General features: G+C 36.7%; 1 protein-coding gene across 4 annotated transcripts in view; it reads left to right on the forward strand.

The window, feature by feature from the left end:
* Positions 1–18,083, forward strand: part of TLL1 (tolloid like 1) — a 132,960-nt gene that overhangs the window by 89,582 nt on the left and 25,295 nt on the right. For all 4 annotated transcript variants that reach the window (XM_032444243.1, XM_015860960.2, XM_015860962.2 and 1 more), the window contains 5 exons: positions 5,255–5,357; positions 7,074–7,190; positions 8,264–8,409; positions 13,942–14,137; positions 15,985–16,110. In XM_032444243.1, the coding sequence (XP_032300134.1) occupies positions 5,255–5,357; positions 7,074–7,190; positions 8,264–8,409; positions 13,942–14,137; positions 15,985–16,110 (688 nt within the window). The remainder of the gene's footprint in view (positions 1–5,254; positions 5,358–7,073; positions 7,191–8,263; positions 8,410–13,941; positions 14,138–15,984; positions 16,111–18,083) is intronic.

The following is an 18,083-nucleotide window of genomic DNA, read 5'->3' on the forward strand; positions in this document are numbered from 1 at the left end:
TAGTTTGAGAAGCAGAGACTGTTAAGGAGGCTCAACAAATTTTAGTGGATCGTTTTCAGTAGCTCTTTGGGATAGTGACATCATCATCATAGTATCATAGTCTCGTGTGGGTTGGAAGAGACCTTAGACATCATCAAGTCCAACCCCCCAGGATTCGAGCCTCTGCGTAGCAGAGCGGCACTTCTACCACTTGCGCCACAGGGGGGATTCGAACCCAGGGCCTCCAGTGTTGCAACGCAGCATTCCTACCACTTGCGCCACTGGGGCACACAATGACATGATCACACCTAAGTAACATCAACCCTTTCTCAATTTTGTTCTGGTGCCTAAGATTTGGAGAAAGGCAAATTTGCAAGCAGAAAACAGAGAAATGTGATTTTTTTCATGTGTCACCTGGAAAATGGAAAGCTTGCAGCTGGACTGGTCAGGGACCTCCAGGTTGTAAACCTAGTGGCCATCTGTGATGGTGTCACTGCATCAATGGACAAGGGAAGAGCCACTGATGTCACCTATCTGGACTTCAGTAAGGCCTTTGACGTGGTAACCCACAGCATCCTTCTCTCCAAATTGGAAAGATACAGATTTGATGGGTGGACTGTTTGATGGACAAAGAACTGGCTGCAGGATTGAGTCCAGAGAGCAGTGGTCAATGGCTCAATGTCTGGATGGAGATCAGTGACAAGTGATATTCCCCAGGGGTCTGTTCTGGGTCTGATACTCCTCAATATCTCTAATTGCAAGATCTTGTACCTGGGTTGAGGCAACCCCCATTACCAGTACAAACTGGGGGATGAAAAGATTGAGGTCATTCCTGCCGTAAAAGGCCTGGGGGTACTGGTGAATGGAAAGCAGGACATGAGCCAGCAATGTGCCCTCGCAGTCCAGAAAGCCAGCTGTGTCCTGGGCTGCATTAAAAGAAATGTGGCCAGCAGGGCAAGGGAGGTGATCCTTCCCTTCTATGTGCCAGTGAGTCCTCATCCGGAGTACTGCATACATGAGTGGAGTGTTCAGTACAGGAGAGACATGAGGCTGTTGGAGCACATGCAGAGAAGGGCCACAGAAATTATCCATGGAATGAAACATTTCTCCTACGAGGAGATGAGAGAACTGAGGCTCTTAAGCCTGGAGAACTCTGTGAGGTGACCTGAGAGCAGCCTGTCAGTATCTGAAGGGGAGTTACAGGAAAGAAGGGGACAGACTCTTTAGTCGGGTCTGTGAGGGTAGAACAAGGGGAAATGGCTTCAAGCTCAAAGAAGGTAGATTTAGGTTAGTTATAAGTTACAGTGTGGGTACTGAGGCACTGGAACAAGTTACCTACTGTTGTGGTTCACGCTCCATCCCTGGAGATTTTCAAGGCAAGGCTGGGCAATCTGATGTACCTGTGGTGTCTCTGTTCCTTGCAGGGGAGTTGGGCTACAGAGCTTTCAGAGGTCCCTTCCAACTCTAAGGACTCTATAATTCTGTGATTTAAAGGACAGACAAACTTGCTCTGTGAATGAGAGAACAATATACAGGATGCCTCTGCCATTAATTCACAGAGGTATATTCAAATAGCACTTGGAAATAGGAGAAAAAAACAAAACAGGGAGGCATATGAATTATTGTACTTTTAGCTGGATCTGCATGTTTTTCATGTAGACTAATATGGTAAGTAAATGGTGTGGGGATGCTGATAATATCAGTACATGTACCAGAAATTGTCTGAGTTGTAAAGGCAAAATGCTCTGCAAGTTAGACATCAGGGAAAGCTAAGAGAATTTTGAGGGGTGTATTGGTAGCCAAAGGGAAGGAGGTGAGCTGTTAGGTTCCTTTTTGGGAGAGAATAGCAGGGGAACTCTGCATCCAGGGAATTTGATGAAACAGAAGGTATAGACTGAGATAAACATGCAAAGATGTTGATAGCCCATCTACACCAGCCTAGTAAATGCCAGCTGAGGGGTTCAACCAATGCATTGACTCATGTTATTTTGGGGCCTACAAAAAAGCACAATGATCTGCAATCTGAATGTTTGTAGAATGATTTCAGTCAAATATCTCAGTAACACTGGAATGAAAACAGACTCCCATTTTTCAGAATTTTTTTAAGTATCATTTTCTACCTGCTGAAAAACTGGTAAATTGAGAAAAAACAAACAAACAAACAAAAACTGTCCAAAAAGAGATGTAGCTTAAGAGATGCATTTAAAGTATAGGCTATTAGAAAACCAGGGTATAGTACCTGATCTGCTGACTGTGCACCTGGAGTGTGTTGTGCTTACCTGAATCATCTGAGTTAGCCCTCTGGCATTGAAATTTGTTCTGCTTAATCTGTATAGGTACATCTGAAATGGTAAAACAATATTAAAATCTAGTTCACAGAACCTGCAGAGACACAGAACATCTAGAATCAAGTCTTGGATGTCTCACTGGTGCAAGTTCTAGGAGTTAAATGGTGACAATGAGGATGATCTGCTCCTCTGCCCAACAAGGAACACTTTCTCCTTGTTCCCTCTGAATTTCTTACCTATTCTAGCTATTAATAGCTCTGATTCACTTGCTGTAGTTTCTGTAAGAAAACTCTAATTGTTATAATTCACCAAATGATTAAACATGAGTATTTCATTCTTTCTTAATTCCATAATTTTAAGCATATCTATCTACATAACACAAGATGCAAGTATTTGAAACTTTTTTCTTCTTTTTCATTAGGATTTTATTAGCTCTGTTTTTCGAAGTTCAGGGAAGGGGAATCTGTACCCAAAGACAGGCAATATGATTATTGAAATATAGCTCAAAAGAAAAAAAATCTTTTCCTGAAAACTTTTTAGTATAAGGAATGCATATATAATTTTAAGTATGTTCGTTTCTGCTGAAGTTACTATTGGTGTGGAGAGAAGAGGTTATACAGCAATTGTGTTGGATTTCAGATCAGTCCATTTTTGTCTTGGATCACTGGGTAGAAACCTATAATATCATGACTATTCATTGTTATGGGTCTTTGTGATCCAGAGTGCCAATACCAGTTCTAGAGATAAGTTAATATTATCTAAATGTTGTGGAGTTTCCAAAGCGTAAAATTAACTCTGTGTAAAAATATGAGACTAAATTATTGTCTCACTTTTTACTCCTAAAGTGATATGAGGAAAGGGCCAAAAGACAGAGAGAGCAGACTTTTTTTTTTTTTTTTTTTTTTTGCATCTGCTACTTTGAAAATGTTCCAAAGCAGCCAGGATGTTCCCAAGAAGAACACAGTGCTAGGGGCAGATGTGGTTTAAGCAACCCTCTTGGAGATTTTGTGGTTGTGGTAGCATATTGTGGGCATAAATATTTGGCCTTATTCAATCATCAGAACAGGTATCCATTTATTCAGTGCTATCCTGATGGTCCTTGGCATGCTTCTTGACTCATACCTTCATCCCACAAGGCTGCAGTTGCCAACGTTAACGTGCCTCACTGTATGGGAGTTCTGCCTATTGGGATTTATATGCAGCTTCACAGATGTTCTCTGTTACCGTTTGCATCAATGTAGTAAAGGTGGAAGCTACATGTGAGCTTTGTGTTCCACCCAAACTGAAAGTTGCCATCATTTACGTGATGGGGGAAGATGCAATATGCCTTTTAAGACAGTCAGAAACTTTTCCATTTTCTGTGGAAAACAAAAGAGAGTTTTGAGACTGTGACTTATGTGTGTGCGCTCTTTTGTTTGTGAAAAGTAAATTAAAACAAAACCCTTGGTAGTTCAATGCTAAGACATGTAGAGTTTTGCTACGAAAGATTATATCTCCAGTAACATTGTTTAGAGGGGAGCTTCAACCTCAACTCTCCATTCTCTAACCTGAACAACCACACCACTGGACTTTATGTTAGCTTTAAATGAGCTTCCTAAAATAGCTGTTTTTCTTTTGAGAATTTAACAGTCATATGTATATATATATATATTTGCTTGATATTGTAACACGTCATTGTCTTTGGAGAGATGTATGGTGCCTTCAGGAAAGATGGAAGAAAAGCATCCGGTATGGCTATCTGGGCCTATTATTATGATGCTGTATTTCCTCCCTGCAGCTGATCAAGTGGTAAATTCCTATCCTGCCAGTTGACACACACAGCTGTTTATAGGCTGCCATGGAGGTATATTTTTGCACTCTGAGGTATTCGCTGCTGTGTGGCAATTCCTGGTTGCTTTATAATAGCAGGTTTCAATTGTGAGCTCCCAGGATCAAAACTAAAAATAGAACCACTTAATGCTCATCAGTGAATAAAGAAGATTTTTATAGTTAGTCTGAAATATTTATTAATGTATACTGAGGAAATGTTCTCAAAGATGTGTTCTTTTTCAAATATGCTTAAATCCAATTAAAGGATATGAATTGGAAATGACTTCATAATACGTAATATGAATGATTTTTAATCTTCATATTTTAACTTATGCTTCAAATTGTAGAGCATAAAGCTAAGACTGTCCCAGTCCCTTGGAGCCCAGCCTGTAGGTAGTATGAACCTATGATCCAACTAAAACCTACTTCTTTATTAAAAGTGTAATGTTATGGTGATTTAAGATGAGTATTTTTAAACCAAAGTGGGATAATGTGATAGTCTTCAGTACTCCCAACATTATGTATTGAAAATATGCCCATGTGCAGGTATGCTCTATGAAGTTGGAAATCCGAGTTACAAATTTCCAGGTAATGCAAAGATCGCTGTATTAAAATCTATATTGCAGTTTCATTCCAAGTCTGAGTGAAGAGGGAAAATGTGTGCCATTTATTTTAATTATGTTTTTTAAGTGCAACAGTTCACCACCATCAATACATAACTTCTCTGGAAGTTAAAAATGTTGTCAAAATTGTAGTTGAATGGAAACGCAAATTAACCAACCAACCAACAAAAAAATTTACACCTGTCTCTGCAGCTTATAATCACAGAATGGAATAGAAGAAGAATTGGCAGGAGTATTATCAAATGACATACTTAAATTGAGATTAAAATTTCATATTGCTGTATGAGCATTCTCAAATTCCTATTTTTCAGTGAAAACCTCCTTGTCAGCAACTAAATTTGTCTTGAATGTTCTCAACTATGTAAAATTAAAGAAAAAAATTTAATGTTCTCATATAAAATTTTTACTTACTGTAAGAAATAACTGAAGTTAATTAATTGTCTAAACAGTTCCTGTTAAGAATGACCACTGGCTTCAGATCTGCAGAATGCTGTTGGGAATGTTAGCCAGTATGAACTGTATTGTTAATCACTGTCACGTTCTCCTCTGATGTAGATTGTTTTAAACTTCACCACAATGGACCTGTACAAGAGCAGTCTCTGTTGGTATGACTACATTGAAGTAAGAGATGGCTACTGGAGAAAATCACCTCTGCTTGGTATGCAATTTGTGAATGCTGCACTGACTTATAGTCATAAAGTTCAGTGGACTTACTGCTTGCTATTGTAGCCATAATACCCTTGTGAGTTATCTTTTGCTTCCTAGAATGCATATAAACTAAGGTGGGAAAGAAACAAACACTTAAATGGTCTCAGATACCTTGTTTACTTGACTTCAAATCTCAAGCATTCCCTACAATTAGCTGTTGTCAGTACATGTGTCATGTTTCATGCTTCATGTGTGGAAAGACGAAAACTGAAAAACATTTTACTTTTTGTTTAGCTTATGGTGTTTTCATAGATGTTTTACGGAAATGTGGAAATAGTATAATGACAGAGCTGCAGGACATTTGATAGGGAATCCATAGAGCATGTGATGAGCGCATGCAAAGTGGATGTGAACACCCACTATCAAGTTGTACTTACTAGCTCTGTTCCTGTGCTTTTGAAATTAAAAATAGGTTACTCTTAGATATTCTTTGCTTCTTCAGTGCAAAAACAGTGAAGAACATGCAAATCAATGATGACTTTAGTCTTGCGAGTTTAACTAACCTGTGGGAAGCCGCAGGTATCTTTTCTTAATTCAGAGGGTTGGTGGAGATGTTACATACCCCATCATGCTGCCTTTAGATGTAAGCCTACTCTGTCCACATCTTCCTTGCTGGTTACTCTTGAATAATAATAATAGTAGTAGTAGTAATAATAATAATAATAACAACAACAATAATAATAATAATGAAAAAGAATAGCTATTGATTAATTTCAACTTCAGATAGCATGCAGTTTATGCTGACAAGACACCCAAATCTCAAATTCTGTGTATTGGGAATTAAAGTCTAGGTCAGAATTCTTCCAAACGATCAAGTACTAATTTTGGAATTCATTTCAGTAATTTTTTATTTTTTAAAAAAAAATGAATATTGGTATATATGATTCTGTAAGCTTTACTTCATGCTGCCCATGTGTTTTCTGTATGTTACCATCTCACCTGTGGGTTGTGTACTAGTCCTTTTCTCTGTTTTCAGAATTAAGAATAAAATATTTGTTTCCATCTTCACAACCACAATTTGAAAATAACTGTAGTAAGATAAAATGGAAGCAGATGCAGAGGAAATAATTTTAATGGTAGTACCTATTTTGTTTAAATTACTTTTTATCTTAAAAAGAAAAGAGGAAACAATACCAAATAGTAATTACCCTTTCTCTATCACCTAGATAAATGGAGATTTCACCTACCTAGAGTGAAATAAGAGGATAACATAGTCCAGGGTCACTTGGATTTTAGTTTTTAAATCTCTTTGGCTCTTAGACATGATGAGCAGTATTACTGTGACCTGGATGTTACACTCTTTAAGATTAGTTCTTACTCTGCCCTTCCAAAATGCCTGGGTCTGTGTACATACAAAAAAATCTATTACAATCATTTTTCAACTTAATTCCCCCAAGTTTTTGTTTGTTTGTTTGTTTGTTTTGTTTTTTTTTTTGTTGTTTTTTTTTTACTTTGACTTGTTATCCTGACAGCAATGAAACACTTCATAATAAAATCTTTGTGTATTTAGGTCCTAATCGGCAGAAACACGTGTGCTCAGCCATAAGTGTGTGAATAGTTCCACTGAGCTGGTTATGTTACTCATGTCTGTAATGTTAAACACATGTGTAAATGTTTGCAGCGTTTGAGGCAACAGAAAATACAGTTACTGGTTGCATGTTTTTAGGCAGGTTTTGTGGTGACAAACTGCCAGAAGTCCTCGCGTCCTCTGACAGCAGGATGTGGATTGAGTTCCGTAGCAGCAGCAACTGGGTTGGAAAAGGCTTTGCAGCAGTTTATGAAGGTGGGTGTCTGACAGCACTAAAAAATGACCTGCTTCTGGAGAAAAAAATATTGACCGGATGCCTTTGCAAAAAAGTAAATATATGTGTTTTTACGCATATACATACACATATATAGTCAGAAATAGTAATGTGTAATTGGTATTTTGATAGTAAAAGGGAGTATAATATGCCAAATTAGTAGATAAGACATTTTAAAACATTCTGGGATCAGTTTTCAGATGACCTATTTTTCAGAGACATCACTGATATTTTTCGTAATATGTTTTGCCTGTTCTTTACTTAACTAAATATTCATGTTCTTGTGCTCAGTGTGAGGAAATAATTATCTGAGTACTTTCTGTTCATTCTTCAGAAAATCTGACTAAAGTTTTCCATATGTTCTGGGATAACTTAATAAAGAGGTACTCCCACACACTGAGTGTATTATGAAGTCTACATTCACCTGTTTAAAATAGAGTGTGTTTTCTTAAATATTGAATCCATGGTAGTAAACCCTAGGATTAAATAGCTATTTACAGCTCTCCATGTGTCTATCGGTATGGATCCTGAGACAGTGCATTTACTTTTCATGCAAATATTTGTTATTAATATGAACTATTTCTTCAAACTTAGTATAAACTTGTAGTGATAATCTGTAGGCCAAAATGTCTGGGCTATTATAAAATATAGGGTTTCTTTTTTATTTTTCTTTCTAAAGGTTAGTAAACTGAGAAGGTATATTAAATATATTTTAAATGTGAACAAAATTGAACATTATTTTGACCATTTAATTATATGCTGTAAAATATAATTAATATTAATATATTAATTAATAATAATATAAAAGATTACCAGTGATTTCAAAGTTGCCTTCAACATTATAAACACATTTAGCACTACTAGAAATGGTGCTCTACAGCATTTGCTTACTGAAATATGTATTGTAGACTAAATGTTAAAAATTTGTCCTTGCTAGATTTATAAGTATTTTCTTCTTATTAGTTTTTAAAAGAAGAGGGACATAAAAATGTTGGTTTGGGTGTGGGGGACTGTAAATGTCATTATTGACTTGGACTTTCATGCTTTTTACCAGCAATCTGTGGAGGTGAAATCCACAAAAACGAAGGCCAGATCCAGTCTCCCAATTACCCTGATGACTACAGACCAATGAAGGAATGCGTGTGGAAAATAACAGTGTCTGAAAACTACAATGTAGGATTAACCTTTCAAGCATTTGAGGTAAACTTATTTAACCTAACTCAGAAAACCATCTAGTGGATAAATGGCAGTGACGTTAAAGTGAAATCCTTTAAACCTGTGAGGGAATTTATGAATTCTCTATGATAAATAACATCCAGAATCTAATTCAGCTCTCCATGAGATCTTCCTTTATTTGCAGAAATTTTTGAGAAGATTAAAGGTCTTTATGTTACCTATGCTATTGGATTTGGAATGTTTCAAGTGCTGGCAATTCTTGCAGTTTAACAAATACATAATCCAGTTCAGCAAGTCTGCTTCAAAATCCTGTTAAATGAAAGGAATTTAGTGTCTTTGCTGAATCTTACCTTTAAAAAAGAAATCTCAAAAGAAGACATTGCAATGTTTGGAATTGTACGAAAACAAAATGTTACATAAAAAATATATGTCTACATAGGTGCAGTTTACAAATGTATATTTAGAAGGGGAAGAAATCAAAACTGTGGCAAGTCATATCCATGTGCCTTTATAATACATCTTTCCATGTAAACATTGCTAAACAATAGTAAATAATAAGAACAGAAAAGAAAAACAATATTAATGCATTATATATATATATATATATATATATGTACATGTACACTGCTTTGAAGTTTGTAGGTAAATTTAGTAATATGGTTAGTCTGGTCTGGTCTAGTGCAGGCATGGTAAGCTCTTCCTACCAAAGAACCTTTCAAATGCTGTTCACAGAAGTTCTTCTTCATGCTTGTATGGAATTTGGCTGTATTCCTGTTTGTATTTGTTGCCCCTTGTCCTGTCACTATACATCGCTGGAAAGAGTATGGCCTCATTCACTCAACTTTCTTTTAAGCACTAACCTTAACCTCCATAACGTAGTTTATGGACAGATATGGAGCCTTACTAGTCTGACATTGTTGCTCAGTATTTTTTATTGTAATCACAAGGGGAATGACACTGTGCAGGAGATGCAGATGCTTAGAGTTGATCTACATGCATATTACGTTATTGCTTGCACTGACTGTAGTTAAATTTCATCTATACAGGGAAAATGAGCACCATTTTAGTAGTGGTTAAGGCTGCAGTAAGATCTGTTACACTGCAGTTCTGCAGACTTTAGAATTATGGCACTCTCTAGAGGCGAGTCATGGGCTGACTCCTCCGAAGAAAGAAACTGGGCAGTATAGTTGGGTGATATTTTCAGTCAAAAGGAAGTTAGCACCTCTGCTCAATTTGTTTTGAAGTGTGGCCCAATTAAGGACTCGAAAGGCACACACTTTTCTGATATGTGAATCCAGAGTGACAAGATGCCCTTGAGTACCAAATGAGGAGTTCTTTTACATATATCTTTGCTGTGTTTCTTACTGGCTGTTCTTCAGGGCTGCCTGCAAAGAATTGGAGTTGTTTTGGAAAGTGAAGTGCCCTGCCTAGACATTCGTTGTCAGGGCTGATTTCCATTTCAGGTCCAAGCACGGGAACGTAGGTGTTCTCTGTTTTGGTACTAAGTCCCTCTCTGGACTGAATCCTTGGTGAGCTGCCCAGTAAAACATAAAGCTGTTTGAAAATCACAGTTCCTTGTGCCAGCTTAGATCAAAAAAAGTAAATGTCAGGCCAAAGAGTTATTGCAGTGTGTTTGTGAGAAAATTACTTCTCTGTCCTTTGAAAGGTACACTTAAGTATGAGGAATTCTCATTATCCATATGTAATGCTAGAAAAAATAACTGTATAAATAACCTCCTCTCTGAAATGAAAGCACTGGGGAAACTGAGAATTTCAGACTGCATCAGTGAGTCATCCTGTTTTGCCTGCTGTGGGCCATGAGTTTTCCACCAAGTGTGGGATTGCCTCCTCTTTCTTGGCTGCCTTGGGGGGAGCTCCATTTTCCGGTACCTGTATAATGCCAGAGATGGGAGGACTGGGAACTCCATTTTTATTTTTTTACATTTCACTGTTATAGCTTCCTCTATTATACTGCTCTCTGAAAACAAGTGGTCCTTGTGTTTATCTTTTTAAAGACTTGTGTTTACAAATACTGACAATCCAAGACAAGACACAAGGTTTCCAGGGCTGAGCCACATTACACTTCTTTGTGTCAGTGGCCCTCTTTAAATCCATGCAAATAATGTTCATTTCAATTATTTTTTGTGGGAATAAAATGCATCTAATCTCCTGAAGGAGTGATGTTGGAAGTTCCTCTAGACGTACATCCCACCTTTTCTGACAGAAGTCCATTACCTGAGTCAAGATATGTATACCTGAACAGGAGTTCAACTGTATCAACAAAAAGATAATAATGAAAAAAAATGTAATGGAATGATTTTGCCTGAAATGTAATTGCTTTCAAATTTGCTACTTGAATCTTTATCTTTTGATAAAATCTTTTTGGTTTTTTGTGAGGGTTTTTTTGTTCTTCTTTTTCTTCTTTTTCTCAAAGCTGGAATGATGTGAAAGAATTTTTTTTTTTCCTCATGAGAATGATGTTGAGAAGTTACCTAGCTTTCCATTTAATCAGGAGATTTCTCATTGTTTTCTTGTGCTTATGGGACTGACTTAGGAATTTTTCTGTCATTTTTTTCAATGTAAGACACCAATGCCATTCAAATTTTGGGTTTCTTCCAAATCCTTCAGATCCAATGGTACATTCATTCTCTTAAAAGGACTGCCGTTCTCTAATAAAACCTGTTTGGTTTTTCTTTTTTTTCTTTTTTTCTTTTTTTTTTTTTTTCCCTGACATTTTATGTGGTTTTTTTTTTCCTGTCCACATGAAGTTTTAAACTTATGAAATGTTATTGCTCCAGTGAATTAAGTGTTACCAGATCATTCCAATTAGAACTAGGCTTACTGGCTGTCCTGTCATTAACTTGGGAAGATTTCTTGCCATTGTAAAAGGAAGAATGAAAAACTTATGAAAGTATAATAGAACTTTATAAGGCTGCATTTCCAATATTTTACCACAATACTGTAAAACATGAGGTTTGCACAGGTAAAAGCTACTCTTACTTACCAGCCTTAAAACCACTTATTGCTTCTCGGAAACACTATTCTTATTTTTTAATTTATATATAGCTATAACTATTTAATCCCTTAGTGTATTAATGTTAGTGGCATCAATTGAAGTAGTGGCACTCTAAAAATAAAATATTATGGTAGAATGGCCATCACTTTGAATTACTTTATTAGAAATCAATAGCACTCTAGGTTGGTTGGTTTTTGTAGCCTTTGGAAGCTTTGCAACTTGCTGTTATACAAAATGGATTTTTAGCATTTTTTTTCTGCCAAAAATAAGGACTGACTCTCAGGAAAAAAAAAAAAAAGGAAAAAAGAAAGAAAACCCCTTACATTTTACCTCAGTATGAGTTTGGTACATGTAACTCAGAGCTACACTTCACCTTTAAAAATAATAATTTCCATAATGCCCCATAGAACATGGAAAATGTGGAAAAAAACAGATGTTAATTAAAAGTTTGAGTTGTGTAAAGACTGCAGACGTGGGGGAAAATACACAATTCCTTCTTTGATTTTAATGGGCTTTGTGCCAGGTTACTTCTTTCTACATTAGAGTGCAATATGAGTTGTTTTTTAGGTTGTGGGGTTGTTTGTTTTTTTGTGGTTTTTTTTTGTTTGTTTGTTTTTTGTTGTTTGTTTTTTGTTTTTTGGTGGTTTTTTTTGAGATTATAAGGCAAGTTGTATATGATGTCATGCATTTATTAAGATTAATGAAAGTTTGCAATCTGTATTACAGCGCCAAAGACTTAGCAGTGCTCATGTGCATGTCTGACCACATTAGTTGTACTCAGCTGCCAGTGAAGTCTGTAAGAGGTAGTTCCACCCTAAATCTCTGGGACTTTTCTCATTTCTCTAATTCTGGCCCAAAATAACTCCTGAGCAAATAACTGAAAAATTACAGCAAATGGTAATATGGTTTGTGCCAGAGAAAAGAGTGGGAGAAAATTACTTGAAGAATTGGAAAGCTGGAAAGAAGACAGAGAAATTTTGTGTGTAAGAGCCATGTTTTGATGCCATTAAAATGAAATAAAATCAAACAGCCCCTCCTCCTAGATTTCCCTCTTACATAAAGGAAGCAAAATTCCTAATGTGCTAAATGAAAGCTCCTTAGTCTGTGGTGGTCACTGAGCTTAGAGGTAGTCATAATGCTCAGACAGAGCAGAATGTGAATGTGCAGCTAAGTAAAGATTTGTCAGACTATTAGATGTGGATTTTTCTGGGCTTTGAATTGATTGTTGTCCTTTTAGCAGAGCTGATATGTGTTGAATTCTCCCTAACTGTTCTCTCTATGCCCCAAACACATTCCACGATTCAGCCACTTGGTTGAACAATTATTTCCATACAGGATTTAGTTTTGAGTACTTGGATTTAGGTAATGTGTTCATAACTGGGGTGCTATATTGAGTAACATGAAGTAAATGACGCAGATTGAGAAGATTTTCAATTGTTTGGAAAGATATTCTGTCATAAACAGAGGCACTGTTATTATCTAGGCTTCAGATAGGATCCCATTCAGTCTGCTTTTGCTTTTTCTGTTGTAACAATTCCTCTGATTGATTCTGAAAATTCTGTTACGTAAAGAACTTAGGACTTACCCAAGTAGAAATGCAAATGTGGCCACTGGCATGCTGGTCTGTGGTTGGCTATCCTCTGGCAGGTTGTTTAAACGAGAGGTACATTTTCAGTTGTTCTGGTTTCAGTACTTCGCTCTGACAGTATGAAAAAGATTAACTTTTTGACTCTGGAATTAAGACAAAGTCACCTGAAATCAGGAATCATGCAACATAAACCAAGTTCTTTGGCTGCAGAAAAATAACAATGATATTTTTCAGTTCTATTGGCTGGTTAAGTAGCTGCTAATTTTAGAAGTGTATTTGTGTCTAATTGTACAAATGCTTCAAACTCTTCATTCACTGTGATTTTTTTCAACTGCCCTGCAACATCCTTGGGTGCTGACAAATGCAAAATTTTATGCTGTGTTTACAATAAGGACAGAAAATAAAATATTGACCTCCATCTGAAGTTGAGCAGGTTGGCAACATCTACAGATCTTTTCATATTAATAAAAATGATCTTTATAACATTTCAAAACCAACTGATATTTCTGAACTGTTTAGTTATTGAATCATTAATTATGTGTACGTGCAAGTACATGAGAGAAGAATTTACTTGAACTCAGAGCAACAGGAATTTGGCAGAACATGGGAAAGCTTGGAGATGAGCTTGTCTCACCCTAGTTACTTGTCCCACTTAGATTGTTTTATCCTCTGTAATAATCTCCAATTTTAATTCTTGTTTGTTTTTTGTTGTTGTTTTTTTTTTTAAAGGAGTATTTTAAACAGTGATTCTGCTTTTTTTCATTACCCTCCTAAGTGTCTGAATCCCAAAATATTTTATAAAATTTTCTATTTTGTTGTGTGATTTATATTTTATATGGTCAAGTTGAAATAAATTCCTTCAAAAAGTATTATTATATATACAAATATATATATGTGTATATATATATATATATATATATATATATATATATTTATTTTTTTTTTTTTACAGATTGAAAGACATGACAATTGTGCATACGACTACTTGGAAATTCGAGATGGAATGAATGAGAACAGCCCTTTGATTGGTCACTTCTGTGGCTATGACAAGCCAGAAGACATTAGATCTACCTCTAATACTCTGTGGATGAAGTTTGTTTCTGATGGAACAGTTAACAAAGCAGGATTTGCAGCTAACTTTTTTAAAGGTAAATTTTAAAGCTTATTTTCATTCCTGTGAACTTCTTATCATTTGCCTGTACAAAGAAGGGCACTGAAGCTAGTTAAGTGTCTGAAGCATAATAACTGTCTTATGGGGAGCAGTTGAGGTAACTGGGATTGTTCAGTCTGGAGAAGAGGAGGCTCAGGGAAGACCTTATTGCTTTCTATAAGGAGATTGTGGAGAGGTGGAGGTCAGCTGTTTCTCACAGACAACAGCGATAGGGGGAGGATCGGGTTGGATATTAGGAAAAATTTCTTCTCAGGAGAGTGGTGAGGCATTGGCACAGGCTGCACAAGCAGATGGTGGACTGTCCCTGGAGGTGTTAAAGAATCATGGAGATGTGGCACTGAGGAACATGACAAGTAGAAATGGTGGGAATAGGTTGGAGTTGGGCTGGATGATCTTAGAGGTCTTTTCAATCATAATGATTCTGTGATTCTGTGTTCTATCCTTTAAAAGAAATATATATTTTTTTATATATAAATATATAAATATATAAATAATATATATTTTTATATATATATAATGGGATTAAAAATATATTTTTGAACCTGTTTTTACAGTTCTGTAACATTGCAGGGTTTTTGTTTGTTTGTTTTTTCTTGTTTTTGCTTGTTTGTTTGTTTTTAAACCTGGACATGCAGTTTATATCCAACAAAATTGTAAAATATGTCCGAAGAGTAGAGGTAGATATTTAGTCCAACTGTCTGCTCTCTTCAGATTAAAAATATCAACTTGATTTGGAAGCACCTTGAAACATATCTATTCTTGCAAAACACATTCCTTGGGCTAATTGCATTATCAAATATAAAGTTAAATAATGTAACCATAATAGAGATGACTAGGTCTTTTCTACTAAAATTGTTTTCTTTGAAACTACATGTTCCTTCTGTCTATTCTGCTGAATTATCAGCTTATTGTTGTCCATCATCAAGGTGAAAAAAAGAGCTGAGAAACCATGGAGTGACCAGTGGCCTCAGTGTCTGCCTCTAGTTTGTGGAGTTCCTGCTCTGTGCTTCCTAAGGCACAGTGAAAGGCAACAGCAGCTACTGGGCCATGCTAGCCCCTAGAATACAAGTCATATCACAAGGAAAGACTTTTTGCTCCCTTGCAAAGCCACCAAGCTTTGCATAAGATTTTCTTACTCCATTAGTTTTCACTCTAGACAATTAAAACTTTGAAGGCTGTAGACATAAGGGTGGGAGCTCTGTTTTACTCTTCAGGAATTACTTGTTTGAGATTTTAAGGAAATAATATTTCAACATCTGAGGAGTGTTTTAAAAATGAACCTCATGGGTATACTTCACAGCTAGTACAGACAATGTACTGTTCCCTTCCCTCCCCCGCCTTGATGTATCTTGTTCACTTTAATATCAATAGAATGAAAACCTGGGATTTGAGGATTCTGTTAATCTGTTTTTGAGTATGAATTCGGGATAATGCACAAATTGATTCTGTGGGAGATAAAGTGCCCTTCAAGTGACCCTGCTGCGGATTTTCAATCTTTCTTTCAATACTGTATACAACCTTTAGATTAATGCTGCCTAAATTATTGTGTGTTGCCAACAAAGTGCTTATAAATTAGATCTGCAGCTGTCAGCAGATACTGTAAAAAAGCAAAGCAAAACAAATCCACAAAAAAATACACATTCTTATTTTCTCCATTACAGGCCTCCTTAGTGTTTAAAAGTGCTCTAGTCAGCATCCACAGTGTGTTTTGTAGCACACCTTATAATGGCACATATACTTCTTTTGGTGTTAATAGTGATCCATCACTTACAGCTGAGAAAGGTAATTATTTAACACATTTTTCATTCTTCCCTGTCTTGGCAGAGGAAGATGAATGTGCCAAACCTGACAATGGTGGCTGTGAGCAGCGCTGTGTTAACACTCTGGGCAGTTACCAGTGCGCCTGCGATCCTGGCTATGAACTTGGTCCTGACAAAAAGAGCTGTGAAGGTACAGTGTGTTGCTATGCTCTCAGGTCTCGAAGATCCAGGCTTCAATCATTTGCCATTCATATGTTCTCTACTAGCAATGTAAGGTCTGTGAAGTAAGCCTGGAAAACCAGAGCTACCTTGAAAGCAATGGTACTTGGGCTATGTCTCTCTCCATAGCAGTCATCTTTTGTTGGATGGCTGTCACTCACTTAACATTTCAGGTTTTCCTGGTAGTCGGTTGGAAACACTACAAATAACTTCATACTTTCCCCAGCTTCATGTTATATTACTCATCCTGATTAAATCAAAGCCTCCATTTTTGTGCAAAGAGAGAATTATCAGCAGAGCAGTGTGCTGCTGTCAGGAACTTGAATGATCCCCTTCACTGCCTTTGACTGCAGTAGATCCATTATTTTAGCAGGATCTTTTATTCCAGCACAAAACTCAGATAAATCCTCACCACTGCCAGTCTGATCATTGACTTTTCTGTCTGTCAGGATCCTGAAAGTCAGAGAAATCTTCCCTAATCCTAGTCAGATTTTGGGCTTTTATTGCTGGAAAAAAAAATTCTGCATTTCAGGATGAGTGAAATTTGCTCACATAATCAATTGGAAAAGTAAAAACCTGATAAATTGAAGTTTGTGTAAACATAGGATTGAACTGAGATAAGCTTTTTCTTCATATATAGTTTTCATATGAAGAGAAAGAAGCAAAAGCTGTTGATCATTACATAGCAATTATTATTTAGATTTTTATTCATAAACATTAATACATTCAGGGATAGCATGAGTTACACTTACCTAAGTTCATCTATTTGTGTTTCAGGGGTGAATAGATTTTGAAAATTGAAGTGTTCTGTGCTATGGTTTCCTTCAGATATGATTCACTGCTCTCTATTTAGTTTTCAATTCCCTGGCTTTCACTCATGATTTGTCACAATCTGGGGTAGTTTTGCCTGGATTCTTTGCATTTATTGTTCTGCTTTTGATTCTGTGGGTGTTGATTGGTTTTTGTGTTTGAGGTAGACATAGATCGTGACTATAGGCATAGCAGTCTGAATGTGTCATTGAGCTGATTGCTTTTTTATTTTTTTCTCCCCTCCTTAAATTTAATAGTGAGCATATGTTAAAAATAAGTTATTTTAGAAGATCTGGTGTACTGAAATATCTGTGTATTAGTCAGCATGCAGAAAATGAGGTTAATCTAGTGGAGGCAGACAGAGGTAGGCCCTTTGATCATCAGTCCAAATATATGGAAGGAATTTGGCTTAGTCTGTCTAATGATCTGAGTCCAAACATTAGGGAAGATTACCCATCTTTCAGAAAATGCTTCCTTCTTCCTCTAATTAGGAGAGAAGCGGTAATTCTTCAGCACGCAAACAAGAAAGCAGTTCAGGAAAAAGGAGGAGTCATGCTAAATAGTGCAGGAGCAAAACCCCCAAGCTATCCCTAGAAGTGTAAATGCATTTGTTCCACATGATGTATTATCTACCATCTGTAGATGCTCACTGGGATTACTGAATTAAAGTCACTACGTTGTTACAGTCAGCACTACATCCTAGAGTACAGTTTGGCAATTTGAAGGGTGCCTCAGCTGTTTTAATTCACATATGATGCCAGACTAGAAGCCTCCAACTCAAACTCTGCCCAGTGCTTCACTGCAGTGTTGACATGCCCAGAAAATTGCTTCATGCTGTTTAATCCAAATCTCCCTTGCTGGCAGCATATGGGAGGGCTTTAAGAGTTCCTCAGTACTTTCATATTTCCCACCACTGCCTCAAGGAACAATGTAGTGATACTGAAAAACAGAAACCCAGTAGTCTGATGTACCGTTTGTGCAGACTGGGTGATTTTGGGACTTCTTCCAGCCATGTTAGTGTTGATGGAGTGTGCATGGCCATCAGCTAGATGACAGGTATCGGTTTTCAGTATGTTCAAGAAAGTACTGAGCATTAGCACACAGCAGTTGAAAGAAGGAAGAGAACTTCCACGT

The sequence above is a fragment of the Coturnix japonica genome, chromosome 4 (genome assembly GCF_001577835.2).
Source record: "Coturnix japonica isolate 7356 chromosome 4, Coturnix japonica 2.1, whole genome shotgun sequence".
NCBI lineage: Eukaryota > Metazoa > Chordata > Aves > Galliformes > Phasianidae > Coturnix > Coturnix japonica.